General features: G+C 41.9%; 1 protein-coding gene across 2 annotated transcripts in view; it reads right to left on the bottom strand.

Moving 5' to 3' along the window:
• Nucleotides 1-5,811: 5,811 nt before the first annotated feature.
• gas7b (growth arrest-specific 7b) overlaps nt 5,812-27,420 on the bottom strand; it is a gene marked incomplete at its 5' end in the record, with an annotated part of 75,867 nt that continues 54,258 nt past the window's right edge. For both annotated transcript variants that reach the window (XM_080747829.1, XM_080747830.1), the window contains 7 exons: nt 5,812-6,188; nt 7,852-7,950; nt 10,427-10,506; nt 12,750-12,873; nt 15,781-15,909; nt 17,662-17,740; nt 27,162-27,236. In XM_080747829.1, the coding sequence (XP_080603955.1) occupies nt 6,075-6,188; nt 7,852-7,950; nt 10,427-10,506; nt 12,750-12,873; nt 15,781-15,909; nt 17,662-17,740; nt 27,162-27,236 (700 nt within the window). In that variant the 3' untranslated portion in view covers nt 5,812-6,074. The remainder of the gene's footprint in view (nt 6,189-7,851; nt 7,951-10,426; nt 10,507-12,749; nt 12,874-15,780; nt 15,910-17,661; nt 17,741-27,161; nt 27,237-27,420) is intronic.

Here is a 27,420-nt window from a genome sequence, read left to right as displayed (position 1 = left end):
TACCGGGTTTGAACTAGGAACCTTCTGTTTATTGGCACTGTATCTACTCCACTGCACCACCATAGCTCTTAAAGCAAAGGTTCTCTTGCACAATTTCAAGTGAAGATTAGTTAAAAGTATAGGAAAAAACTTTGAGCAACATCCTTGCCAGGTTTGAACTGATAACCTTCTGGCCTCCAAGCTTTCACCTTAACCACTACTCCATGAATATTTGCATAAATCATGTTCTCTTGCACATTTTCACTAAAAGGTTAGGTAAAGGTGCAAGAACAATCCCAATACCAGGTTTGAACCAGGAACCTTCAGCTTATTGGCACTGTATCTACTCCACTGCACCACCATAGCTCTTAAAGCAAAGGTTCTCTTGCACAATTTCAAGTGAAGATTAGTTAAAAGTATAGGACAAAACTTTGAGCAACATCTTTGCCAGATTTGAACTGATAACCTTCTGGCCTTAAAGCTTCCACCTTAACCACTACTCCATGAATGTTTGCATAAAACATGTTCTCTTGCACATCTTCAGTAAAAGGTTAGGTAAAGGTGCAAGAGTGAGATAAAAACTAGAATCATTCATCACTGGATTTGAACTAGGGCCCTATGGATTGGCAGTCAGGGATCTTACCACTTCACCACTGGACCCATAATATTTCTTATTTCAAGGTTACATATCCACAAGTTTCCGCGGGAGTTTACTGGAGACTATCAGGACTAAACTTCCGGGTTTAACAGCAGACATACAAGCTCACGTCGCGTCGCAGATGCAACCCGTTGTGAGCTTGTAAATCGGCGGCGGAAGATCGATGCAAACGTTTGCGCAATGCACTATGGGGCGTAGGAAACTCGTGGATAGCTAAAATACCTAGATGAAATACAGAGAAAATTCTATGCTGGTTTTGAACCCAAAACCTCCTGTTTACAAGGGCTGCATCTTAACCTCAACACTATTGAATTTAATATCTTGTCCGTCCAGTTTTGCAGTTTTTAATGAAAGATCAAGTCACACGAGCCAGGCAAAACATGGGAAATGTTCTTGCTGGTTTCAAATCAAGAACATCCTGATTATCCACTGCATCAAAAAGCCAAATAAAAAAAAATAATAAAGAAAGATAGAATAAATAAACAACAAATGGTTCTGCTTGTGGTAATGCCGGTTCAAACTTGAAAAACACACCTAGTGGTTTTTGAACCCAGAATCTTCAGATTGTAAGACCTGTACCTTAACCACAGCTCCACCATGGCTTAGTGATTTGTATTTAAACCACTATTCCATTAACATACTGTAATCCTTTTTTTCTTTTTTTTCCTTTTAGTAAAAGATTGGGTTACAAGCGCCAGTTAAAACTTGGGAAAATGTCTGGAACCTTCTGCTTCTCAGCCATGTTTCTTCGCCACTGCACCACCATGTCTTATATTTAAACAGTTATCTTGCACACGTTCCAGTGAAAGATTAGTTAAAGGGGCCCCACCGTGGCTTTCACAACATACATTTTAAATTAACATTGGTCCATAATACGGTTTTATACAGGTTTTAGCCCGAATAACCAATCAGATATTTAAATGTCATGTTCTGTCTGTCATTATTTCCAAGACATTTCAGATGCTGCATCAACATGACCTTTGTTGGCAAGTGGTGCTGTCTTTAGTCTAAAATTGAAACAATACAGAGAAGATTAACACAGTATTAAAATGATATCCTTATAGAGTCAATCCAATTCAAGTCAATATTAGTACCACTTTACCTCATGGTTCCAACTCATATATATATCGTGTCAATAGAATATAGCCTCCCAAAAAGTACCGCCCCTTCTTGAGGGGGCCCAATAGGAAATGAGCTCGATTTCAAAAGAGTACCTTTCAGACCTGCCCATTCAGAAAATCACTGAAATGAAAGTCAAGGCTTAGAGTTAATGAATGGGGTTTTTTGGGGCTGGAAGAGACACTGGGAAGACCTGGAAGATTCATGGTGGGCCCCTTAAAAAGTGAGAAAGATTCCCCTGATGGTATTGACCCCAGGAACTTCAGTGCACAAGAATTGTGTCTTTACCACTGCTCCACTGTGGTCATAAAGCAATCTGTTCTATCATGCCATGTAAAACTCAGGACAATGTTCTTGCTGGTTTCAAACCAAGAACATACTGATCGCAAGCCCTGTATCTTAACCCCTGCTTTAGAAGAAAATAAAATAAAAAAGTAATCAACAAATAGTTCTCCTTGTGGTAGTTCCAGTTTGAACTTGGAAAAACATGCTCAGCTGATTTGAACCCAGAACCACCAACATATAACATTTATTTCTTAACCACTACTCCACCATGGTTCCCGATCATTCTGGTCTCTCTTAGATAAATTTAAAAGAGTTCGGTAAATTTATTAAAACTACTCTTGCTGGGATTGAACTGGAGACCTCCTGGCAATAAGGCTGATATCATAACCACGACTACATTAAGGTAAACTCACTGAAACTGCTCTTATACATCTAAAGGGGCCCCACCATGCTTTTAATAATATCTTATATACATCTTAGCCCATATTTCAATAGTATACAGGTTTTAACCTTGACAGCAACTCAGGTATTTGAATATCATGTTCTGACTGTCTCTAAGCCATTTCAGATGCAAGAGGGTGCTGTCTTTGAGCTAAAGTTGGAACACTATAGAGAAGATTGGCAATGTACATCAATGACAACCATACAGAGTCAATCCATTCAAGCCAATTTTAGTACCACTTTACCTCATGGTTCCATCTCTCTCTCTCTCTCTCTCACACACACACACACACACACACACACACACACACACACACACACACACACACACACACACACACACACACACACACACACACACACACACACACACACACACACACACACACAGTACCGTTCAGACACGCCCATTTAGAAAATCACAGAAATGAAAGGCAAGGCTTAGAGTTAATGAATGGTTTATTAAAATATATATTTTTGTATCTATGCACGCCAGGTCTTCAGAATTGCAAGCTCTAGATCTTTACCACTGCACCAACTGTAGGCCTAGTTCATACTCATGAATTGTACTCATGGTTCTGTTGCGTGTTCTGCTTTATAAGATTGATAAAGGTAAAAGTTCCAGGGAACCAAAGTATATGCGATGTTCCATTTCAGCTTTATTAATAAAACCTAATTTAATGGAGTTGTTCATATCCTTTAGGTTAATTCTGGTACATGTAATATAATCAGCTTACTGCAGTAATAAGGCATTCCTCTTTTTAGTATAACCAGGAAGAGGGAGCTCAACCCTAACCTAGCTCCGTAGCAGCTAGGGTTAGGGTTTTAGGCTCAAATACTGACAAATCAAATTCCAACGTGTGTCAGTCAACTTGCCAGGCATACAAATGGAAACTCACGAAAGCTTAGAAAGCGCCCCTGGAAACATAGAAGCATGCTTTTCCCAGCATGCTTTGCATAGCAGGTAACCAACTTATTTGACCAATCAAGGGAAAGGGGTGGAGTCAACTACTCAGCTCTATAAAAAGTACTTAAAACAATTGAGTTGGATTCAAACAATATTCTCAGAATGATTTCTGCCTTAAAAACTACTCGATAAAATTGAGTTACATTCAGGTATCATTCTCAGAATCATTATGTTTTATTTAACTAGAATGAGTGACATTTTTTTATTTAATGTTAAAAATATTAGATGGAGGTAAAAATTGTTAAGATGTCTTTATTGGATTTGAACTGAGGACTTTTGAGATATATTTCCTATATCTTTACCACTGCACTACTGTGGTGCATACTTGTGACGCATACTTGTAACGTATTCTGTCTTGTTATTTATTGAAAGTATAGATAAAGGTAAAAGCCAGGAAAAAGATGGAGAAAATGTAATACCTGGTTTTGAATCATCACTTTCTGTGTTCAAGGCCTGCATCTTAATGACCTCTTATCCACACTGGTTGTAACTATAGCCTAGGCTATTTTCAAAAGCACCAATGATAAGCTGCAGTTAAAGACAGTGTAGCGGTCTGAAGGTCAGACTCCCAGCATAGAGGTTGCAAGTTCACATCCCAGTCTTCCTACCTCGCTGAAGTACTTTGACACTTCCACAGCTAAAGCACAAGCAAATAAGTCAAAAGCAACAGGAGATAGCTGTTGAGGGCTTTCAGAAGCCTTGGATCAGTGGTGTGGTGCGGTGCACTTGAATGATCGTCTTCACCTCAGACCGGTTCAAGCCCCATGCCATCAAGGGCTGTCGGGGGTCATTGTTATTCTTATTTTAGACTTAGAAACTCCATTCATACTTTTTATAATTCACCTAACTGTGGACACACATGCTTGAACGTTTTACTTTGAAATGTTTTGTAGTTTGGGAGATATTTAACTTTTAAAACTTAAATCTGAAAACGTTGGCACCTCGCTGTTCCTACATACTTTAACCGAGCAATTTGATTCACAATTCAAAAATTCCACCTTACTATGGACATACATGCTTGAGATTCTTACTTTGAAATAATTTGTAGTTTTTGAAATATTTAACTTTAAGCGCCCAATGCATTGTCATAGACAATGGACATTTAAAGGAAAAATCTAAACATCAGTGTCAATTGCTCAGAAACAGAGGTGCCATTCCCCCAATGGGAATGGAGCGGATTTTTTGAGAAATTGTCCACTTGCGGATTTCATTCCCATTGAAATGCATTGGCAGAATCAGCTAGCTTTGGTGTGACCATACCCTTACAATGCTTACATCATAGCTTACCACCCCGTCAGACTGTGTCAGAGTGAAGTTTCCAATGTATGTCTGATGTGTAAATGTGTATGAATGTGGTCCATTGCGTATAAAAAGAAAGCCATGTATGTACCAACTTCCTGTCTGTTTATATCATCAGTCTTTAAAGATAATTTCACTCCATTTTACATCCTTCATCCTACCCACAAATTACCTGTAGCATACCACACATATTCTATGTCATATATTTATATTAACTGACAAAAAACAAACACTGTGAATTTAAATTAATCAAAGTTCTCTAGAAAAAAAAATCTATGTTGAACAACAAATGTTTTTTTAATCATTTGGGCAGAAAGTGCAATTGGCTAATTAATCATTCTTACTTACATGGGTAATGGCATAATGACAGTTATGACACAATGACAGAACCAACACATTCAGTGTTAAATTTGAGATTTGGTAGATTAAGACTGTACCCAGTTAGTACAGGAGCTGTAGTTGTAATTTGAGAGCATGCAGTTTCAACAGTAACCGCACATACCTACTAGTATTGTGATTGAATTGCCATATTCAAATATAGAGAAAAAACAAACACTCTTAAAGGTCAAAATGGATTTGCCTGATTTAAGCAGCATTTGTTAAATACATTTTTTTGCCAACCATCTTTCCGTTATGCAGTCCAAGTGTATCTACAGAGTTGAATTAGTTAATTACATTACAGAAGCATTGCAAAAGCACAATCAAACAGTTGCTCTGAGCCACTGCACATACATATACAGTAGCTATTTAATATTTACAGGTATGAAAGGTCCATATTCTTTTTCTTTACCGTTGCTTTCTAAATAATTTTCACCTGAGTTCAGTCCATGTAATTACTATGAACTCAACAGAACTTCTTTCCAAGAGTTCCACGGATGAGTGATGATAAAAACTCACATTCTAACATCCTTTCCTTCCTGGTTTTCTTTTATTCAGACAGGCACAGCCTCATTCTCCATTGTCTTGTGCCATCCTATAGCGAGGCACCAGGACGCTTCCTCATTGCATACTGACAAACTGCCATCCGTTGCCAAGGACATCCGACACATACATTAATCTACCATTATCCTCTAAACATCACGGGAAGTTGTCCTCGTTCTCAGCAGCCTGACCTTGGTCATCATGTACGAGAGTTCAGAACATCACTGATGATGTGTGGAGACGGTGGTCACTTGTCACTTAAGTACGTCTCACAGTTTGTTAGGAGTCAAAACGCGGGGGAATGGATGAACCGCAAAACCGAGATGAAATCCATCTTTCAACCTCAAGGCATGCGGCCTCTGGATGGAAGTGTTGATGTACATTATGGTGAGGCCCTTATGGAGGTTAGATCTCTATGTCCACGGGTCTGATGTCCCCGGTCTTGTGCTCCTGGACCCAGAGCTCTCGGTCCTTGGCTGGGTCCACGCTCTGCAAATGTTGGTCCACTGGCTCCATCGTCTGGAGAGACAAGGAACAGCAATCAGTTGTACATTAAACTATGAACTGTTTTGTGTGATGTTTTGTACTTTTTCATTACAGTATGACACCTTTCTTTATGATTCTTTTCCTTATTTTTTAATTGAAAGCTAAAGGGTTTAGAATGTGTTTGATTTAGCTTGCTATGAACATTACAGTGTGGTTTAGAAACCTCAATCCAAAGAATAAGGCCAGGTTGACAAGGATTGTCATAGCCTCGGGATCCAGGCATTTCAAAGAGAAAAGCCTGGAATAGCGGCAGCGCCCCTGTAACTGTGGCTCACGACATTTTAATTGTATATAAAATATAATGTAGCCTTTCAGATATCTTATTTTACATCAGTATTGTTCATGTTTAGGCTTATTCATTATAATTATAAAATCGCTATGATTTATCACTCGTTTTCCACTTCCTCATTTACTCAAAGCGGACAGCAGCAAGAGTCATGTCCCCCTCCGTGTCATCTGCCGGGGGCATAGAATGTCCGCGTTAGGTTAGACTAGGATTGTCAAAACAAGCTACAGTAATAGGGGGATAGCAGAAGCAACCCATTACAAAATTTGTATTCGTTCAGTCAGTTCAGTTGTTAAGGGGGCCCACTGGTAGTCGTCAGTGCATCATGTCCATCCATCCGACATTGACAACATATCACAAAACCTACTGGCTGCATTGCCATGGATGATTCTGTGCACCTTCATGATCCAGAGAGGATGGCCCCTACTGATTTTCACCCCTTGGTGTGCGGATTAGCAAAAATAAAAATGACTTATTTAACAAAATATTTTGTTGCTACCTTTTGGGGATTTTTTAAATTCCTGTACTGGATAGTATAGTATGACATTTCCTAGTTTAACTGTATAGTATGATGTTTTGAATAATAGTATACCGAGGTATGAATGCACAATACTCTAGCATGCCGTTCAATAGTATAGTTAGTATGACTTTATTTTTCACAGGCCCTCTACTGTAGGATAGAGGTATCATCAGTTTGACTTAATCCTGCAGCATACTACGAACGAAGCCAAACTTGTTTGACTTGAGCAGTGGTTCCTGAACAAAGTTCGGCGACGACAAAACTCTTTCATACTCGATGCAGCTCTGCTCTGCGATCTAAACCTTTACACTGCTGGTGATTTTACAACGGATGAGTCTCCAATGCACAGTACTTTGATATAATCTTGTCCCAGAGATTTTGCAGTGGATAATATGTGTGCACAGACACAGTGGACAGTATGTGTTCTATCTCTCTCTATTCATTAACTGCTGTCTGGTTGTGTCAGTAGTTGCTCAGAGAGGGGTTATAGAGGTTTGTACTGCCTAACCTCCTCAGCCAAGCTTTCCTCAAAACAATCCATGGTACGTTGCTGGCTGATTGTGGAAATAAAACAGTATAAATCACGAGCGCATAGAGAGTCTGACCAATCACACACAATGTTCAGCTAGAGGAGGTGTTCGGCTAGTTGGAAAATCATGGAGGTGCAAGAACTGATGCAAAAGAACTTGAGCAATTTTTCTGCTTTGGTGGCAGTTCAATAAGAACAAAATGTTCTTATTGAACTGCCACCAAAGCAGAAAAACAAGTTCTAGTTGTTTGGAGTATGCTACAGCTGTAACACTTTGTATGGAGGTATAATTTTGACATACACTTTGGTTGAACATGTCGGTTTCATGACGCAGGGTGGTGTACTGGCACAGATGCTGTCTGATCATCTCCACCCTCTCCACCTCCAACCGCTCCAACTCCTGAGAGGGGACAAAATCAGACACAAAATAAAAAATACATATATATATATATACTGTATATATCCTATGCTGTACACGTAGATCAGCAGAACCTTGTTCTCTAGCAGTAGAAATTTAAACAAAATGATTAATGTTATATTTATCAGCGCAAGAAAAAGGCTTGCAGGAAACCTATAACCTATAAAAAACTATAAATGCAATCCAATCCAATAAATATTAAATGAAAACGATTTGATCATCTCTGAGAGCCTCTGCTACTTTGATTGAGTCCCTTTTTGGTGATTCAACAGTGTTAATATATACAGTGTACTTTAAAATGTACTATGTGTACTGTGTAGTGATGGCTTCGTGTTGTCCACTCAAAATATTATTTTTGCATTGTGTTTTTACAACAGTTTTTCTTATTCTTTCTGCGTAGTGTTTTATCTGTCTGTCATTCAATGTTATATGAGTTAAAAAGAAAAGGATCTCTGCGTTTACATGGGCAGGTATATTCCACTTGTATTCAGAATGACTGCTCATTCAAAATAAAAACGCTCATGTAAACACCTCAGAATGGAATAGAATATTCCATTCCGAATGAATTTACATTCGGGTTTGAAGGGGTGGTACATCGAATCAGAATAGACTTTTATTCAGGTTCCATGTAAACAGTTGGGTGTGAATCTCTGTTCGGAATGAGTTCATTCTGAATTAATAAATACTGTCCATGTAACAGTAGCCAATGTAAATTAGCCAGGTGCTTTCCTGAGGGTATCCTTTTAGTTGACCATGTACTGTCATGAAGCTATACCTTATCCTGTGCAAACTTCTAATACATTCTTCAATCAATCAATCAATCAATCAATCAAAGCACAATCCCTTGACTGTTTGATGCACATTTGACTACACTCCAGTCCATCTGTACACAATCAACTCTCTCAGGTTTTATATCATGCCGACAGAGATGAGCGGTCAATAACGTCCACATTCAACAATGACAACTTAATAGGCTACCTGGAGTTCTTTATTTATTATGAGCACACTTTACCTGAAGGGTCAAGTTCGGAGTTCTGTTAATGGAAAACGTAAGAACAAAGGGATGGATGGACACACTGGCAGTTGCAATGGCTACTCAGATGGCTCAGATAAGCCCACAGGGCGAAACTGTTTGGGGTTAGGTGTCTTGCTCAGGGACATTCACTCTCGTTTTGGACTTCCCTTACAATTAGTGTGTAAAAATGGCCAATAGGCCTATGTGTTGTTTTTTCTTTTCCTTATTACTGTGGGAGAGTGCAATCATTCAATGCACCAAGCAACAAAGGTGAATACCAACAGAACATGATTGCAGGCCTGCCAGGCCATTTTGACAATTTGGAGGGGTGCTACCCACGTGTTTGGCTGTGTTGCTCATTCCACAAATGCCAGATGCTTACAAGCTGTACCTCGTTGTAAAGGTGACTAATCAACGATAAAAATTATATCAAACACAATACCATTTGACATAATTAAAGGGGAGATATAATGGACCAAATTTAGGCAGATTTTGGGGGGCTCTACCCATATATGTTTGGCTGTGCATGCTCATTCCACGAATGCCTGATGGTTACAAGCTGTCCCTCATTGTAAAGGTGACTAATCAAAGATGAAAATGAAATAATTATTATTAAAGGGGAGACATAATGGAGCAAAGTCAAGTTTCCTTACTTTTTGTGCACGGTTTTACTTGCAACCATTATCCCCGATGGCAGTTGCAAGGAGTTGTATTGGTGCGGTTGACCTTAACTCATTTAGTGCCACCCTATCACCACTAGAGGGCGCCCAGTGGCCATAGAATAATAGAGATATGCTGGTAATGCATGCCCAAGCCCTGGAGCCATGACTTGCCAGAACACTTTCCTTTGTGCATGTACAGGAAGAGAATGAAGTTAGCTTGAAGTTAGCTATTGGCTACCAAGCATTTTAGAAGATCTATTTTCGGCATCCTGGATTGCATTGGAGTGGATTTGTGCAGTTTGTTCACAGCTTTCAAACAAAAAAATCCGATTGGAAATCCGTTCAGGCATTCTTGAGATAATAGCCATTATGTTTTACATGTTATGTAAACAAAAATGGCTGCCCTGTATGTTAGATGGGGTTGTATGGGGGTGGAACATGCAAAATAGCGATTGAAATCATGTTCACTAGATTTGATGGGGTCCAAAAAAAAAAATTCAAAAAAAGTTTTTCAATTTTTTTTTTTTTTTCTTTTTTTATATCCCGAACTAGTTCGGGATAGGCACTCTGGGATGCGATAATAATCCCGAACTAGTTCGGGATACGCACTCAATGAGTTAAAACTGTTTTGTTGCAATGTTTGTTGGGACTAGCTGCATCGGTTGAGGTCTGGCTTTAAGGGTCAATGATGTGAGATTGCTGGACAGGCCTCAAACGTATACACATAAAGCCCACATCAGGGTATACCGATTTCGACAAATGAAGACACATGGTTACTTACCAGGCTTGTGGTGACCATCTCTTCAAACCACTTGGACTGAGACTGGTTGTAGAGGTCAACACACCGCATCAGCTCATCTCCTATGAGAGGCAGCAGAAAGAAAGTCATTGTAGCACTCACAGGCAGCTGACTGTGTTGTTAGTGAGTCGACCATTAGGCTGATTGATTCTTACTGGACACGTCATTTGCCCTTAACCACTTTACATTCGGCGTCCCTGTTTAGAAAATCACAGGTGATGATTGTACAAGAAACAAAAAAATTGCTAAAATAAAGATCTACAAGCTCACTTCGCAACGTATTGTTGTGCTTTTAGATTTGCTGTTTTATTTGTTAAAGTATAAATTAGGGCACAAGTCGTTCATTTCCTGTTGCTCACCTAGTACATGCATATCGTGTCCACTAGGTGGAGTTAATGTATCAATATTCAACGATGAGCAGCATAGTCTATCTCACACACGCACACGCATGCACGCAAGTACGCACGCACGCACACACATACACACAATTATCCAAAACTGTACAGAAAATCTAATTGGATAGACATAGCTATAATATTAATACCACATATCAAAATGCGACACTGTCATTTCTTCAACCTCAACTTGTCTCCTGACTGCTTGCAGCCTGTTGATGCTTGTCAGTGTGGAGAGAACAGAAAGTGAGTGTGTTTGTTGTGGTCAGACAGATGCGTCTTGAGGTGGCCTCCCTCACACGCTGGTAGTCATCACCAGACCCCTCTATGAACGCATCAACAACTGCTGTTGTTTTTCTTATTGCTTGCAATATGTAGTGTGGACTGGAGGGGGTATCACTGTGTGCGTTTGTGTGCATGTGTGTGTGTGTGTGTGTGTGTGTGTGTGTGTGTGAGAGAGAGAGAGAGAGAGAGTGAGAGAGAGAGAGAGAGAGGTATACTTTAATTTGACCTTTCTACAGTACATGTAAAATCCCACAGAGATTCAAGACCTCATTTTGAGGGAGCCCGAGGAAGCGTGTGTGTGTGTGTGTGTGTGTGTGTGTGTGTACTGTGCTGTATGTGTATACAGTACGTGAGTATAACAGGGTTGGAATCTCCCGTTTCTGGTGCTTGGCCGAGGTATGACATCACACTCTGGAGGAGGTCTGCATCTGTTTATTCTCACCAGTTACTTAGTCTCTCTAAGGCCACAAGCCTCTTAAAAAACTTTACCAAACAACCAGGCTCCTGTTAATGGCTCCCTGTCCCCCTCCCCCCCTTTTCCAGCCGCTCCATTTCTCCTGTTCATGTTGTCATGTTTTTAATGGTTCTCGCAGGAACTAAGTAGAAGTCCCCTGTTTTCACTTTACCTTGTCTGTGTGTGTGTGTGTGTGTGTGTGTGTGTGTGTGTGTGTGTGTGTGTGCGTGCGTATCTCACCATGCACCTGTGTGCATGTGACTCCGCAAGTGTCTAACCACTTTAGCCCGATGTCCTTCAGCAAATAGCTTATCCACACGTTGTGCGCTTGTAGATCTTCTATTATTGCTATTTTTGACTATGGGACGGCAGATTTAAAAATGGTTACCTGTGTTCGTGTGTGTGTGTGTGTGTGTGTGTGTGTGTGTGTGTGTGTATGTGTGTGTGTGTGTGTGTGTGTGTGTGTGTGTGTGTGTGTGTGTGTGTGTGTGTGTGTGTGTGTGTGTGTGTGTGTGTGTGTGTGTGTGTGCGCGTCTCGCTGCCAGAACCCCCGCCCCCGGAGTGCTATGGAGATAACCCACGCCCAGGTCTCCCTGTTGGTTCTGAACACAGATTAGCCGAGCAGAGCAATGTTTCTGAACGTTCCCCCCATAACAACTCCCCGTCTGGCTGCAACTGCTGATAGGACCCATGACTCATATAAAAGACAAACACAGCATGTAGATTCATGGCCTCTCTCAAGTGACCCCGGTCAGAAACGCAGCGAATATAGTACTTGTGGGATAAAGCTAAAAAAGCCCAGTACTGTAGATATAACCCTTTACCACTTCTTACATAACCGAGTTTGTTAAGTATGTGTCAAAATGTCAAAAGAATTTATGTCTGTGCTTATGTGAATTTATAGCCCACGACCCCTGGACATAAACCAATGTTGATTGCTAAGAGATTTCAGATAAGGGAAGCATTCTGAATGGCGACGTTAAAGCTTGAAGGATGGTGTACTGTAAAGTGCAGATGCAAAAAGATATCAAATGGTCAGTGGCCTAATAATACACATCAAACCTTGAAATTCAACAGGGTTGAGAACCAATCGACCTATAGGAAAAACCTGAGTGAGCCCGTGACCTCCACGGTAAACCCTTTGGTTTGCCCTTTGACCCCGGGTGCTGACCTGCTTGTGTGGATTTTCTGCGGGCCTTCTTGATGTCTTCTTCTGTCTTTTGGCTGAGTTTGATCTCCAGTTGTTGAGTCTTCAGCTCCAGGTCCCTCTGTCTGTCTGCCAGAGCTCTACGTGCCTAACAGGGACATGGACAGAGTGAGTCATAAAGTACAGTGTTAAAATCTTTAAATTAAACAAGTTATTTTTTTTATACAATATTTTACCGGTATATTTTTTTACAATAAGCCTTCCAAGGTTTTTGACGACCTTCGTACACTATTTTTAATTGCGATTGTCTTCACCTGACCCTCATGCCAAAATGATGAAATGTATGGGAAATGTATTTATTTACACATTTTAGGCCTACTGTTAATACATTCTAGTTTCTGATGACTTGTGTTCCAAAATATCCTTGGGTGAGAAGCACTTCCGTGTTGACAAACGCTGACAAATGAGCTACAAGGGGTGTTGCCATAAAGGCTACTAAAATGAATGTTACACAGACAATCTATAATCTTTCCTGATCAATGCTGAAAGAATGTGGAATAGATTGTCTAATGAGAGGGAGAGACGGTCCTTGTTATTAGTGCACAGATGATGGATGGTGGTGGGACAGATCTGTGGTACCTCGGGCCTTCAGCCAATCACCTTTGATTATTTTTAGACATAGAAAACATACCAGGGATGGGAAACGGTTCTCTACTTAGGGGAAGAATTGTGGAATTTTAATTGCCAGAGAGAAGACTAGAAAGTCTGGCGCTGCCGTTATACAAATCTTATTGCAGTGGTTCTCAGCCTTTTCTGGATCAGGGCCCTGTTTGAAAATCTCGAATGTGTTTGCTGTCCATCCATCACTTAACACGTGTTAGGGGGGTGGGGCGCGTTCATTTTCAGATCAATCAATCGATTGTGTTCCAGCTGGATGGAACTGACATGGTATACTTTCAGTTCCTATCCAGCGTATAACAATGAAAACTCATTTTTTGAGTTTTTAACAGACCATTAATTTCAACACAGAGAGAGTGTGTGTGTGTGTGCGTGCGCGTGTGCGTGTGCGTGTGCGTGTGTGTGTGTGTGTGTGTGCATTTCAAGTCTGCAAAACAGCGCCAATCGGTGGCTGGCTGCAGCTGTTGTTGTAGCTGTGCTCAGACATACTGTACACCTCGTGCTGATATAGACACACACGGTCAAAAGTTGGAGCAGCATGCACGTCATTTACATATACTAGAAGCTCGGGCGGCCCAGCGTCTAGTCGGCGACCTGGCCAACTCGGGAACGATGTAAATAGGGAATGAATGCCCCGCCCTTTAATGCAAACCCCATTATACCTGTTGTCATAGGACCCGTTTTGACCATCTGTTTGCCTGTGTCCATTTATGCCCATATATGGAGATATCTGTTATCTGTCTGTCTGTCTGTCAGTGTCCATTTTATGTCCATATATGGAGATCACTGCAGATATAGTTCTGGGTCCATTTTATGCCCATATATGCCCATATATGGAGATATCTGTCTATTTGCGTCCATTTCATGCCCAGAGATCTCTGTATCTGTCTGTCTGTGTCCCTTTATGCCCGTATATGGAGATCTTTGTGATTCTGCGTAAATTTTATGCCCATATATGCCATTTGCGTCCATTTTATGCCCATTTATGGAGATCTCTGTATCCGTCTGTCTGTGTCCCTTTATGCCCGTATATGGAGATCTTTGTGATTCTGCGTCCATTTTATGCCCATATATGCTATATATGGAGATATTCAGAGATTTTTTGTTGACTCATGTGGCGTACGTGATGTCAGAGCCTCGACCTGGCCAACTCGGGAACGATGTAAATAGGGAATGAATGCCCCGCCCTTTAATGCAAACCCCATTATACCTGTTGTCATAGGACCCATTTTGACCATCTGTTTGCCTGTGTCCATTTATGCCCATATATATGGAGATATCTGTTATCTGTCTGTCTGTCTGTCTGTCTGTCAGTGTCCATTTTATGTCCATATATGGAGATCACTGCAGATATAGTTCTGGGTCCATTTTATGCCCATATATGCCCATATATGGAGATATCTGTCTATTTGCGTCCATTTCATGCCCATATATGGAGATCTCTGTATCTGTCTGTCTGTGTCCCTTTATGCCCGTATATGGAGATCTTTGTGATTCTGCGTGAATTTTATGCCCATATATGCCATTTGCGTCCATTTTATGCCCATTTATGGAGATCTCTGTATCCGTCTGTCTGTGTCCCTTTATGCCCGTATATGGAGATCTTTGTGATTCTGCGTCCATTTTATGCCCATATATGCTATATATGGAGATATTCAGAGAATTTTTGTTGACTCATGTGGCGTACGTGATGTCAGAGCCTTTTATGAAGTGATGTCACAATGAGTCAGAGCTTTCGCCGATTTCCTCCGGAACAGCCTGATGTCAACAATCAACCCCGCATAAGGAGATTCCGAACGTTTCGCGCCGGTTCGGGAAAACCGCGCGTCGGGTCGGGTCGAGACCCGGCACTGCACTCCGTGCCGCGGCGGGGAACGCGCGTGCCGAATCTGAAGCCGGTGGGACGAACGGTTCTCGAGATACGCGGATTACAAACACACACGCAGAGACTTCTCGCATTTATAGATAGATAGGCTATATATATATATATATATATTTTTTTTTTTTTTTCTTTTCTTTTCGTTATGTGATATTATCATTAAAATTGTAAGTGTTTTTCTCTGCCTTTATTGATAGGACACTGTAGGGAGAAACAGAGAGAGAGAGAGAGAGAGAGAGAAATGGGGAATGACACACAGCAAAGGTCTTCAGGCTCAGGAATCGAACCCGCGACTCGCTGTCGCGGTAGTGCCTATATAATATGGTACAGTATGAGCCCACCCGCTAGGCCAGCCGCGCCGCAAAACGTTAAGGGTTTTTCCAATCATTTGGGGGCCCACTTGCTGTATCCTCATGGCCTACCAGCGGCCCCGGTCCATAGGTTGAAAATCACTAGACCTTTAGCCATAAACGTGTGTGGGTATGGGCTCTACTGTACCTTCTCCACAGCCGCATAGCGACCCACCAGCTGCTTCCGTAGGTCAGCTATGTGGTGGTCGAACCTCTTCATGTCCTTCTTAAAGTTGTCCCTGAATGACAACAAGGGCTTCTCCACCTCACTCTGGAGCTGCACAATCCACACAACATGTTATTATAAGCATTACATTATGTCAACTTCAAATGAAAAAGCAAAGCCAACGTGTCAAAACTCTGGGCCTTTGTTTCATTTGGGTTCAGGCAAACACCAAACCAATTCTTTGTAATCCATAACAATGTGCTGTCAGTAAAAGCTTGTTCATTCTGACACAGCTGTCAGACATTAAAAATGTAATAATTGTTGGGTTAGAAGAAGTAGCTCAAAGCTGACTTTGACTTTAACTTTCTTTCACTCAGCTTAGAAAGGCTGTCGTCTCGTCGGGATAGAAATGACTCCAAACGCTCTTTACTGTACCTAGGATATATAGAACATACTGTATGACGAAAACGTGTTGCCTTCAGGGTGAACGGTGTATTCAAATTACATTTCGGACTCTATTCAGTGTCCCTCATCGTGTATCATGTTCACTGTTCTTAAAGTGAATGTGCAGTCATCCCCGCCCAGCCCCCACATTTCACTGAGACTTCTGATAACAAAATACATCTGGAGTGGAGGGGCAACCTCAGAGGCTGAACGATAGCGCAAAGTCCAGATGCAAGTCACTGCTAGCAATGCTTGAAAAACGTCACCGTCGTGCAGAAACCTCGTATATCCAAGTTTCAAATGTGTAAGTTTTTTCGTAAAGTAAAGCCATGCCTCATCATACAAGACTGTCGCAAAAAACTAGTGAGAATAGCAGATCTACAAGCACACAACCTCCCAGTGCGAGGCGTTGTGTGCTTGTAGATTGGCTATTTTCACTAGTTTAAATCATGTTTAAAATGATATATAAAACGAACGGTTTTGGATATAGAAGGTTTCCACCCGACAAGGACGAAGAGTACTGTTAAGCTTCGCCGTCCAAGGCGACCATGATGAATGTGTCCACAGTCTCCACACACACTCCCAACTTCCAGCCCCCCCCCCCCTCCTTCTCGCCCGCACGAAGAGCGATCGTTCCCGTCCATTCCCTCTCCTCCCTAAAAGTGGAGATGTGCTGCATGCTGCACATCTGCGCCTCTCCGTCTCCAGGGAATAACGGCGCTGACGTCGTTTCCTCTGTCGCTCCAGCTGTGCTCCTGACCCCCACCCCCCTCTGTCTTCCCGCGGAGACAAACTCATCACACTCACGGCTCCTCTTTCATGTCACGTTTAGCAGCAACACACCCCTTAAAACGAGCCTTAATTGAGCGCGACCGAACCACAGAGCAGTGATGGTAGGTAACTACCGGTAAGTACGTTTACTCAAGTACTGTACTCAAGCAGGCTACAGTTGGGAGGAACTTTTACTTTACTTGAGTATTTCCTTTCTCTTTCTGTTCCACCACACCTCAGAGGCAAATGTTGTACTTCTATCCTCCACTACAATTATCTGACAGCTTTAGTTACTCGTTATTTAGTAAATTAGTTCATATTATTACAACATATAAGCCCTATTCTATACTATTTTATAAGATTACGACTCAAATTCAGATTTGTGTCTTGTATGCGTTACATGGGGAAATTAGGTGCCCGGGCCTGAACAGGACCGCACATTACCACAATAAAACCAAGCAAATACTCCTCTGTATTGTGAGACCTTTGCAAGGCTCCTATTTATTATTTCCCAGGCTTATCACAAGTCAGAATGAGTCTGCGGCTCAATATATATATAGATATGGATGGAATGTAAACCTAGGTATGGAGAGTAGAAAGGTTGCGGTTCATTTAAAAGATTTAAACGCAGCACAGCACAGCAGGTACCTTTGAAGAGAACTTCAGGTGAACCTCTGCCTCGTCGGCCAGGCTCTTCTTCAGCTGGGTCCAGGCCTCCCCAAGGGTACTGAGAACACATCACATGTGGGGGTTAGAGAACGCTCACAATGCCTGTGAGCTTGTAGAGCTGCTATTTTCAAAAGATGTTTGCACATTTGAAAACTTGAAATGGGACATTCTGAGTACTTTTGGTACTTTAAGTACATTTTGATGCCAATACTTTTGTATTTTACTCAACGACATTTTGAATTCCAGACTTTTACTTGTAACTTGTAATTTCTATATTGCAGTATTGAGTACTTTTTCCATCACTGACAGAACGGTAGAGAGAGGAGGAATGGAGAGAAGGGGAGGAAGGGAGAGGCGAAGAGAGAATGCGAGAGGGACTGAGGGAGGTCGAGAGAAAGAGAGAGCCAGTGTGTCGGGGAGAGCGAGAGAATGGAAAGGAAAGAGGGAGATAGGAGAGGTATAGTCGAGAGGGAAAGCGTGTGAGGGAGAATTAGATAGCCGCACATCGCAATCTCACACCAAGAGGACCACACAGACATTAAGGAAAGAGAGAGAGAGAGAGAGTGGGAGGGGGGAGGGGGTGGCAGAGAGGTGGCAGGATAAATCCTATCACTCACACAAACACACACATTCGCACACGTGCACGCACATACACACACACACACACACAGGGACATGCTGGACCCCTGATTCAGCCCGGGAAAAAAGAGTTGGAGAGGCCCTCATTGCGCGCTATAGAGAGAGATCTCTCTCTATAGCGCTGCTGCTACTCAAAGATTTGCCATTTCAGATCATGACAAGTGACAAGCCAGTGGGCCAATTACATGAGTTATATTTCATCATTGTCGGGTGGAAACCGTGTATGTCCAAAACCATTTTAAAAATGATTTAAACTAGTGAAAACAGCCGATCTACAAGCACACAACGCCTCGCACCGCGAGGCGTTGTGTGCTTGTAGGTCTGCTGTTTTCACTACTTTTGTGCGACAGCCTTGTAGGGTGAAGCAGGGCTTTGCTTTGCGAAACAATTTACGAATTTGAAACTTGGAGATACAAGGTTTCTGCCCGACAGTGACGATTTACTTTGTTGGCCGCCCAGCCCCCAAAATGGAACGAATTCAAGGCCGACGTTTTATTTTTATTTTTTTCCTAATGGCCGGCCTGGACCGGCCAGGAATGAACCGGCCGTTCGGGAGTTGTCCCGCTTTCCCCAATGGCCAGCACGTCCCTGCACACACACACCCATAGGGTTCACCAGCGGGGCCAGTGCAAAAGTTCACAGATACACCAATAAGCAGTAAATCTGAGAGCCTTGCGTTAGGGGGGTGGGGGGCACAGTCAGTTCAGCCAATGATGAGGATGAGTGGGATACGAGATGCGGTACGTCTCTCCGCACCATGACTTCAGCTTCAACAAACGCACCGGGTGCAACAGCACTGTTGTTTTGAAGATAAGCGCGAGGATGAAGTCACTTTGTTTAACTTAGCAGTCTTTCACCATGACTTATTCCCACCATTACGCAGCACATCACACTGGTCTAGAGAACTCAATCATCATTACCAAAGCAGAGGGACATTTATGGGATGAGGCTGCTATTGACCCACTCACATGGTGCTTATTTTGCTCTTACATCATACTCGGGTTTTGGGGTCCGGGCGGAGGGTCGAATAGACCAGTGGTTCTCAAAGTGGGGTCCGGCAGCAAAATGAGTTAATATAGCATCAGTTTAACCACTTTAACTGTGCATTTTCATATTTTAACAATATTTCAAGAACAGTAATGAAGAGACACCGAGCTACAGGCTCACAATGCGTCGATGCATGCCCAAAAAAAATTAAGAATGTGAAACTTTTGGAATATTACTGAAACATTTTACCATCACGAATCTTGTGCCTGGCACAAAATACTTTCAGATAGGGGGTCCGTGGCCAAATACAAAATTCATCCGACATGGTCATTGACATGGAAAAGGTTTGAGAATCTCACTGTATACCTCGAGTCAAACATCTCTTCTTCATTTTTGAGCGTTTGTGGGATATTTACTCAAGCCGAGGCGTACAAAAGGCAAGCAGGCAGCGAGCCGCAGCCGTAAGGCTGGGCTCTGGGGCTGACCATCTTTATGGCAGGTCACTTCAAAGGAGGCTCCTGAATGGAAGACATGTGTGGAATTCCCTTGGACTGACACCCAAAACATTCCTGACGCGGCTGGAGCGCGGTCTGGCACCTGCGCTGTGGTGTGTACACACACACACACACACACAGCAACACCAAAGGCCTGTTAGGTACTGTACAACACTGTTTCCCAGACAGTGGGTTGGGACCCATTTGTGGGTCACGGACCAATTGTATATGTGTCACGACTCACGACGACTCAAGTAAAAATCCAGTTTTCTTTACATTTAGAAAATATATTTCAAAAGATTTTTTTTATATAATGAACAAAACTATATATGTATATATTCTTAAACAAACAAACAAATCTAAATAATCCCATAAATACAAAATAATAATACTTAAGAAGTAGTGAAAACAACGCGTTGTGTGCTTGTAGATCTGCTATTTTCACTAGTTTGTCTCCAGGGTAAAAAACGTATGTAAATGTATGCCCTATACTTCGTCATACTACAGTGTCACACAAAAGTAGATCTACAAGGTCACGTGAGCTTTCAAATCGAAGTGAAAGTGAGTGAGTTTACGTGTGTGTGTGTGTGTGTGTGTGTGTGTGTGTGTGTGTGTCTATTTTAACCAATGAAAAGTATTAACAAGAGCTTGTGACTAAATAATAACTACATGAGATACATTGTACTCAGGTTCTTTTTTTTCTCCTCCATTTCCTGAAAAGTATGTTTTGGACATACAGTACAAGGTTTCCACCCGACAGCGACGATGGCCAACATGGGATTTGAGCTCACGGTCTGCTCTGCACCAAATCATTATGGCAGGAAGTCAGGGAATCCTTTGTAGAGCAGATGCCAAACCCAGGCCAGGTGAAACCAAAAAAATCCATCTTGAACAAATATGAGAACCCAGCCTGCTTGTGTAACATGGGACTCAAAGTGATGACGACGCAGATCAATAGTTAACCACGATAAGCCTGAATTACAGTATACTCTGTCGCACGGTGGTGTCGTGTGGTGGTGAAAATAGACGTACTACAAGCTCAGGGCGCGTCGCATCGTGATGCATTGCGAGCTTGTAGATCTTCTATTTCCACTGCGCAACACTGATGTATGATGTACTAAATGAAATATTGAGGCCTAAGCCATTTGATCATTTCCCCTTATAATGACATGCCTAAAATAGGGACAGAATGGTTAAATAAATTACCGGCACAGCCTTTCTGTCTTAAGGCTATATTCTAGTTCCTCAATGTTAGATTTTTAACCACTTGAACCCCAGAATCCATATTATTGGGTGACAGCTGATCTACAGGCTGATCTACAAGCTCACAATGTGGTGCATTGCGACGCTTTGTGAGTTTGTAGATCAACTATTTTGTTGGCAAAGACATTTTGTGTTAACCCATTAAAACCGGGAAAGCATGTCGTTTAAAATTTTGCGTTAGCTATCGAAAAATATAGCAGATATACACAGCATCACTTTGTGCAGCACTGCGAGCTTGTAAATCTGCTATTTTTTCAAGTTTTGACAAATCTTGAAAAATTTATTTTTATAATTTAGAATTATTTGATCACAAACCTTCTCTTCTGGGGATCCCTAGCACAAAACATCTTCAGATGAGGGGGTCCGCGGCCAAATATAACTTAACCCACTTAACGGGTTAAGTTGTTAAAGTACATTCCAACACTAGCCTTCAGTCTCCCGCGATACATGGAAATCTGCCAACAACATACTTCATTCAAACAGATTTCTTCCATTCCACTGATTCTCAGACGTTTTCATGGCAAGGACCCCCAAATTGATTTGTTTGGCCGCGAACCCCCATCTGAAAATGTTTTGTGCCAGGGACCCCCAGGCCCAGAGGAGAAGATTTGTGTTAAAAAATCCACATTATTGAAAATTTCCCAAATATATTGGGAAATATATATTCCCAGATAGATATACAAGCTTGCGCCGCAGCACAAAGGCTTTGAATAGCCAACGTAATTATTGTGATGCTACATTAACTACTTTCACCCCCCTCCACAAGGACCCCTGGGGGTCCCCAGACCCCAATTTGAGAACCAATGCTCTATTCCAAGGGTCTTCAACAGGGGGTCCGGGACCCCTAGGGGGTCCTCAGAGTTACTACAGGGGGCCCTCCAAATCTTCCAATCCTTTTTATATTTAACACTTGAACCCTAGTGTCCATATTCTGAGAACTGTAGCCAAAAATAGCAGATCTACAAGCTCACAACGCCTCGCGCTGCAAGGCGTTGTGAGCTTGTAGATCGGCTATTTTCGGCAAAGAGGTAGAGGGGGAAAAAGAGCAGATTAAGTACAGAGTGAAAGGTCAAGTTCATTAAGTATTGACGGTTCAAGTGGTTAAATATCTGAAAACAAATTGACATGAATCCAAAATACACTGATGATTGTGCTGTCAAACGATGAAACTATATGGTATCTATGGGTTGTGGGGGTCCCTGCTTCATCTCTCTCTCAACTAAGGGGACCTTGGCCTGAAAACGTTGAAGACCCCTGCTCTATTCAACAGAATATAGAGCACATGATTGGTAGCAATAAAAAAAAATGTGGTCACATGTCTCCCGGCCGGGCCACATCACTACCAAACAAATGGTAAATTGAGGAATGTACGGCCGGTTCTGGGGTGGTGCTGGATGGACGGATGGTAGGAACTCAACTGACCAACAAAACAGTGATTGTCCTGGCCTGACAACAGCACTGGCCTGACCGGGAGCATAATAACAGTATTGTGTTGCACTTTTCTGGGTGTGGGCAGTCAGAACTGGCTGGCATAATGACGATTCTATATGGGACAATTCCTGTTTCATCCCACTCTGCTCCTCCATTTAAAATGCTATATCGCCACTGTCGGGCGGAAACCTTGTACATATGTCTATAAGGGTTATTTTTCAGGAAATGGAGAATTTCCAGAATTCTCTGTCAGACCATATTTATAGCTACAGTATAAATAGCTACATGTACACTAGATTCTTATTGTGTAAATAAATAGTTTAAAAATCCTACTGTAGCCTACTGTGTGTTACATCTATAGCCAATTAATTGCCAAATGATTGCAAGATTGTAGCTAGGTACAATAGGCTCATGCAAATCAATCAAGCACTGCTTTATAGACTAGTACTTGTATGGCCATTTTCGAGAATGTTATGGAAAATGTTTGAATGAAAAGCGCAAAATAGGGACACCACATTGAAGGTGGTTATTGAGATTTCCTCATGTAAACTTTAAGTAACTGTATACCTTCAACCTCTACAGTAACAGAAAGGAGAACTAAATTCGATTGCCTTTATTGGCTGATAGATTACAATAGGTAAATCATACTTGTAAATTACTATAAACAATTCACTCCTACACAGAAGGTTTGACGGTGCAGTGCTGTGCTACCTACTCATTAATGACCTATCGAATACAAATATATATTATATTGTCCCCTGACTCCCCTCCATATTTTTTGTGTCTTTTATAAATAAGAAACAAAAATAAATTGGTAAAAGAAACACTGTCTCTGTGCAGCACAGTCTATTCACTGTGTCTAATGAAACTAACACAGTCATAAAGGAAAGATAACAAAGCCATAAAAAGGTTAGTTTGTTTTCTTTAGCCTCAGATTAAGACTGTCATAGATTTATTTGATCAATTTAAACATGTGTGTATCTATAACAGCCTTGGACACTTTCCCAAATAGTGTTTGGAGTTCCGTGTTTAAGGCCTGTACAACTCCATTAATTTGTACATTTATGGATGTTCGGGCTTTTTATATGGAACTCCAAAACATTATTTGGGGAAGTGTCCAAGGCTGTCATAGGGTTAGGGTTTACTTTTCTGACATGACAGCATACAGTATATGTTCAAACTAGTTTTGGATTATTTGTGGTGCTATGTATATGCAATTCTGCAACAGCTGGAAAAACACAGCTTGTAAGATTTAATTTATTAGATTTTAATTTATATAAAAACAGAAACAGAATAGCCTGGAAGCATACATGTTTTCCCTTTCTCTCTTTTCTCTTTTCCATACTTATCCAGGCCTGGACATTAAACAAATTAAATGCCATACTTTTCCATACTCTCCATTAAGGAACCCTGTTAATATAGTCATAAGCTCTTGTTAATATTGTCATTGGTTCAAAATCTATAAAACCAACACACACGTAAGCATTCTGAGCTTGTAGATCGACAGTTTTTGCAAATTTTGTGTGACACTATTAATTTACTACAAAACATAAAAAGTTAAAAACTAAATGAAGATAGTATGAGGTTTCTGCCTGACAGCAATACGGTACACTGTACAGTGCAGGGACATGAAGAATGTCTGTCTAGATTCATTTTAATGATTTGGCTGAATTATATCTGAATTATATTGCGTTTCTTTTTGGACATTACAGCACGTTTCCAATCGCTGAAGCCATTAATCGAGTCTCACAATTATGTTTTGCATTTCTTGATGATGCTTCGGGCGGCATGTGGCTAGCCTACATGAAAAAAAAAGAAAGAAGTTCACAATAGGGATGGGACGCTATGACGATTATTGTGACAAATAATAATGCTGACTTGCTGAGCTTGTGCTGGGGCGGAACATTTGCCAAAAAATTGCCGATCTACCTTGTAGATCGGCTATATTTTGGCAAAGACATTTGATAGAGAGTGAAAACAGTACTTTTTACCAATTATAGAGGGTTTAAATGGCACCAGATATGCAGCTCTGCAAATAAAAGGTGAATTGATCCCAGTGCATGACGGAGGACGATATCACGATACCGTAAATTATCTCCACGATACAATTATCGTGAGTGTTTTTTAATATCGCGTATCGTCCCATCCCTAGTTCACAACGAGCTTGCAGTTCGGCTATGTTCGGCGACGCGCGACCCAAGTATAAAGCAGGCTTATGAATCACTGTCTTCATCTTGGACCTCTTTTTATCCTCTGGGCTTCTTATTGCTTTCCTTCCCATGTCCTGAGCCCCATCGGAGCCCCCAGACAAAGAGGTCTGGTCCCAGCGTGAGACCAGCTCTGCTGCCAGGCTGAGGAGAAAGGAGGAGGAGGGTCTGGGCTTCTTTCCCCTCCAGCTCTCTGCAGGGCACCCCCCCCCCCATCAGCCCAACACAGCAAAATCCTGAGAGTCACTTTAAACTCTGAGAGCTAAATCAACTCCAAGAGTTCAAACCAGTCTTCACTCTGCAACAGGGGCGTCACAAGGGGGGGGGGGTGGGGGGGGGGGGTATTTGGGACTGAGTTACTAGGGCCCAAGGTGGAGGGGTCTCAATTATTTTATACTTTAGCTATTGAAAAATAGCAGATATACAAGCTCACAGCGTGGCACCGAGAGTGCTGCGCTGCGAGCTTGTAGGTCTGTTATTTTTGAAAAATCACGAAAATGTGTGCAAATCTTTGAATATATGTATTTTTTTAAGCGAACATTTGTAACTCAAATTTTGCTTCTGGGGGGTCCCTGGAACTCAAAATTTTGAGATGGGGGTCCGTGGCCAAATACATTCACATGAAAAGGTTTGAGCACCACTGACAGAGAAACGTAGCTTTTTCAAAAAAACCTTAGAAGGATTTGAAATATTCAAAGACTTGCACAAATGTTCATGTTTAAAAATAAAATAGCAGATCTACAAGCTCGCAGCGCGACACTCGGTGCCGCGCTGTGAGCTTGTATATCTGCTATTTTCAATAGTTAAAGCACAAAACAATGAGTTCCCAGTCTAAATGGGTTAAACCCCTCCCTGTATGAATAACATTCATGGGGGGCCCGCAGTGAATCCTTGTACCCAGGGCCCAGAATTTGGTGCGACACCCCTGCTCTGCAACCAAAATGGTCTGTCTCTTCAAATCTCATTCCATCCCACCTTCTCTCTCTCTCTCTAATGGGTGAAGCATGCTGCCGGGTTGAGATCAAAGTAAGCGGTGATTTACAGGAGGGCCATACTGTTTCACAGCACTGCTGACAGGGCCTGCAGACCCAGACAGGCATTAGGATATCTCGCCTGACTGGCTAGCTGAGCGAATGACTGGCAGGCTGCATGGCGGACTGATTGGCTGCCTAATTGGCTGGTTGGTTCACGAGACGGCTGGCTTGCTGAAACGGTTATAATTTTTTTTACTGGCTACTATATAGCGGGTTGTTCGGTTGACTACCCAAATAACAACACTCAGGCTGCACTGTTGACCAACCACCTATTTATTTATTTATATTTGACCTATAACCACATTAGTCCCACCCTGTAGACAATATGCCTTCCGGTTGGTTCCAAGATTTCTAGTGGAAGTACTGCGTTTAACGGAAGTTACGTTAGGGGAAACCCGGGGAAGCTCACTTCCGGGGAAGCTCACACAGCGGAAGTTGAACGCTTTCTGCCTTATATTGTCACCAGGCTTTTCTCTTCGCAGATGAGTAAAGCCTGGCTACGCGAGGCTACATTAGTCCTGGTATCCCCATTGGCAACGCGATGCGTTGTGAGCTTGTACTATGTGCAATGAGTTGATTGATTGGTACATGAAATTGTCAAATGTGATCTGTGCTCGTTGGTGCTCTCTCTAATCAATGAATGCATCAAGGACAGAAATCACTTTTGATAGCTGAACATGCAACACAACCAACTTGTAGGAGGCACTAGTTCAGCTTGTAAGGGTCTGTCCCATAAAGGAACCAAGAGAGTCCCTGAAATCCACTTTGAAAACCACTGCTTTAGATATGTATTAAAAAAAATCACACCCAATGTGAAGTGAGCGGTGGTCGTGCTTGCATAACGTAATTGGTGATGTAATATGGCTACACACACACACACACACACACATATTGCTATGGCAAAACGCTGAGGAAAACACATTGCTATGGCAAAACGCTGAGGAGAAGTGGCTACAGATAGGTCTAGGATGTAATTGGTAATGTAATATGGCTACACACACACACACACACACACACACACACACACATATTGCTATGGCAAAACGCTGAGGAAAACACATTGCTATGGCAAAACGCTGAGGAAAAGTGGCTACAGATAAGTCTAGGATGTAACTGGTGATGTAATGTGATGTAATATGGCTACGCACACACACATATTGCTATGGCAAAACGCTGCGGAAAAGTGGCTACAGACACACGCACAGCCACTCTTAGGAGCGGTTTACCACCGCTCAAAAAGTGTTGATATTGTGGAAATTCTGATGAAGCACTTCAGATATGTGTTGACACGGACTGAATTTCTGATCTTGTGCCACCTCTTCCGCCCAGCCATGTGCCAACATACAGTATGACATAGGCTATAGTGACACATTTCTCTGTTCCTCTTTATCCCGGAGGTGCTGGAGGGAAGAAATGACACTCACCCTTCTTCTTGACTTGCTAGAGGGATCTGGGAGAGCTTGGAGAGATTCTTGGCATATTCCTCTTCTATTTTTATCCTATTAGGGAAGTAGAGAGCTTTATTGTGACACCAGGCTTCTCAACACAACTCTCTGCCTCTATCCATCCATCTACATTTGCCTCTGTTGTGCAACAGAGTGATGCACATTGATGAAAAATAGGGAAGAGAGTTTGTCAAACTGAAGGCTTGAACCGTAAGGTTTGCATGGCAACCAGAGCAAA

Source organism: Nannobrachium achirus (genome assembly GCF_963921795.1).
Source record: "Nannobrachium achirus genome assembly, chromosome: 18".
In the NCBI taxonomy this organism is placed as follows: domain Eukaryota; kingdom Metazoa; phylum Chordata; class Actinopteri; order Myctophiformes; family Myctophidae; genus Nannobrachium; species Nannobrachium achirus.
Note: the sequence above shows the minus strand (reverse complement) of the source record. Positions and strands in the feature narration are given on the sequence as shown.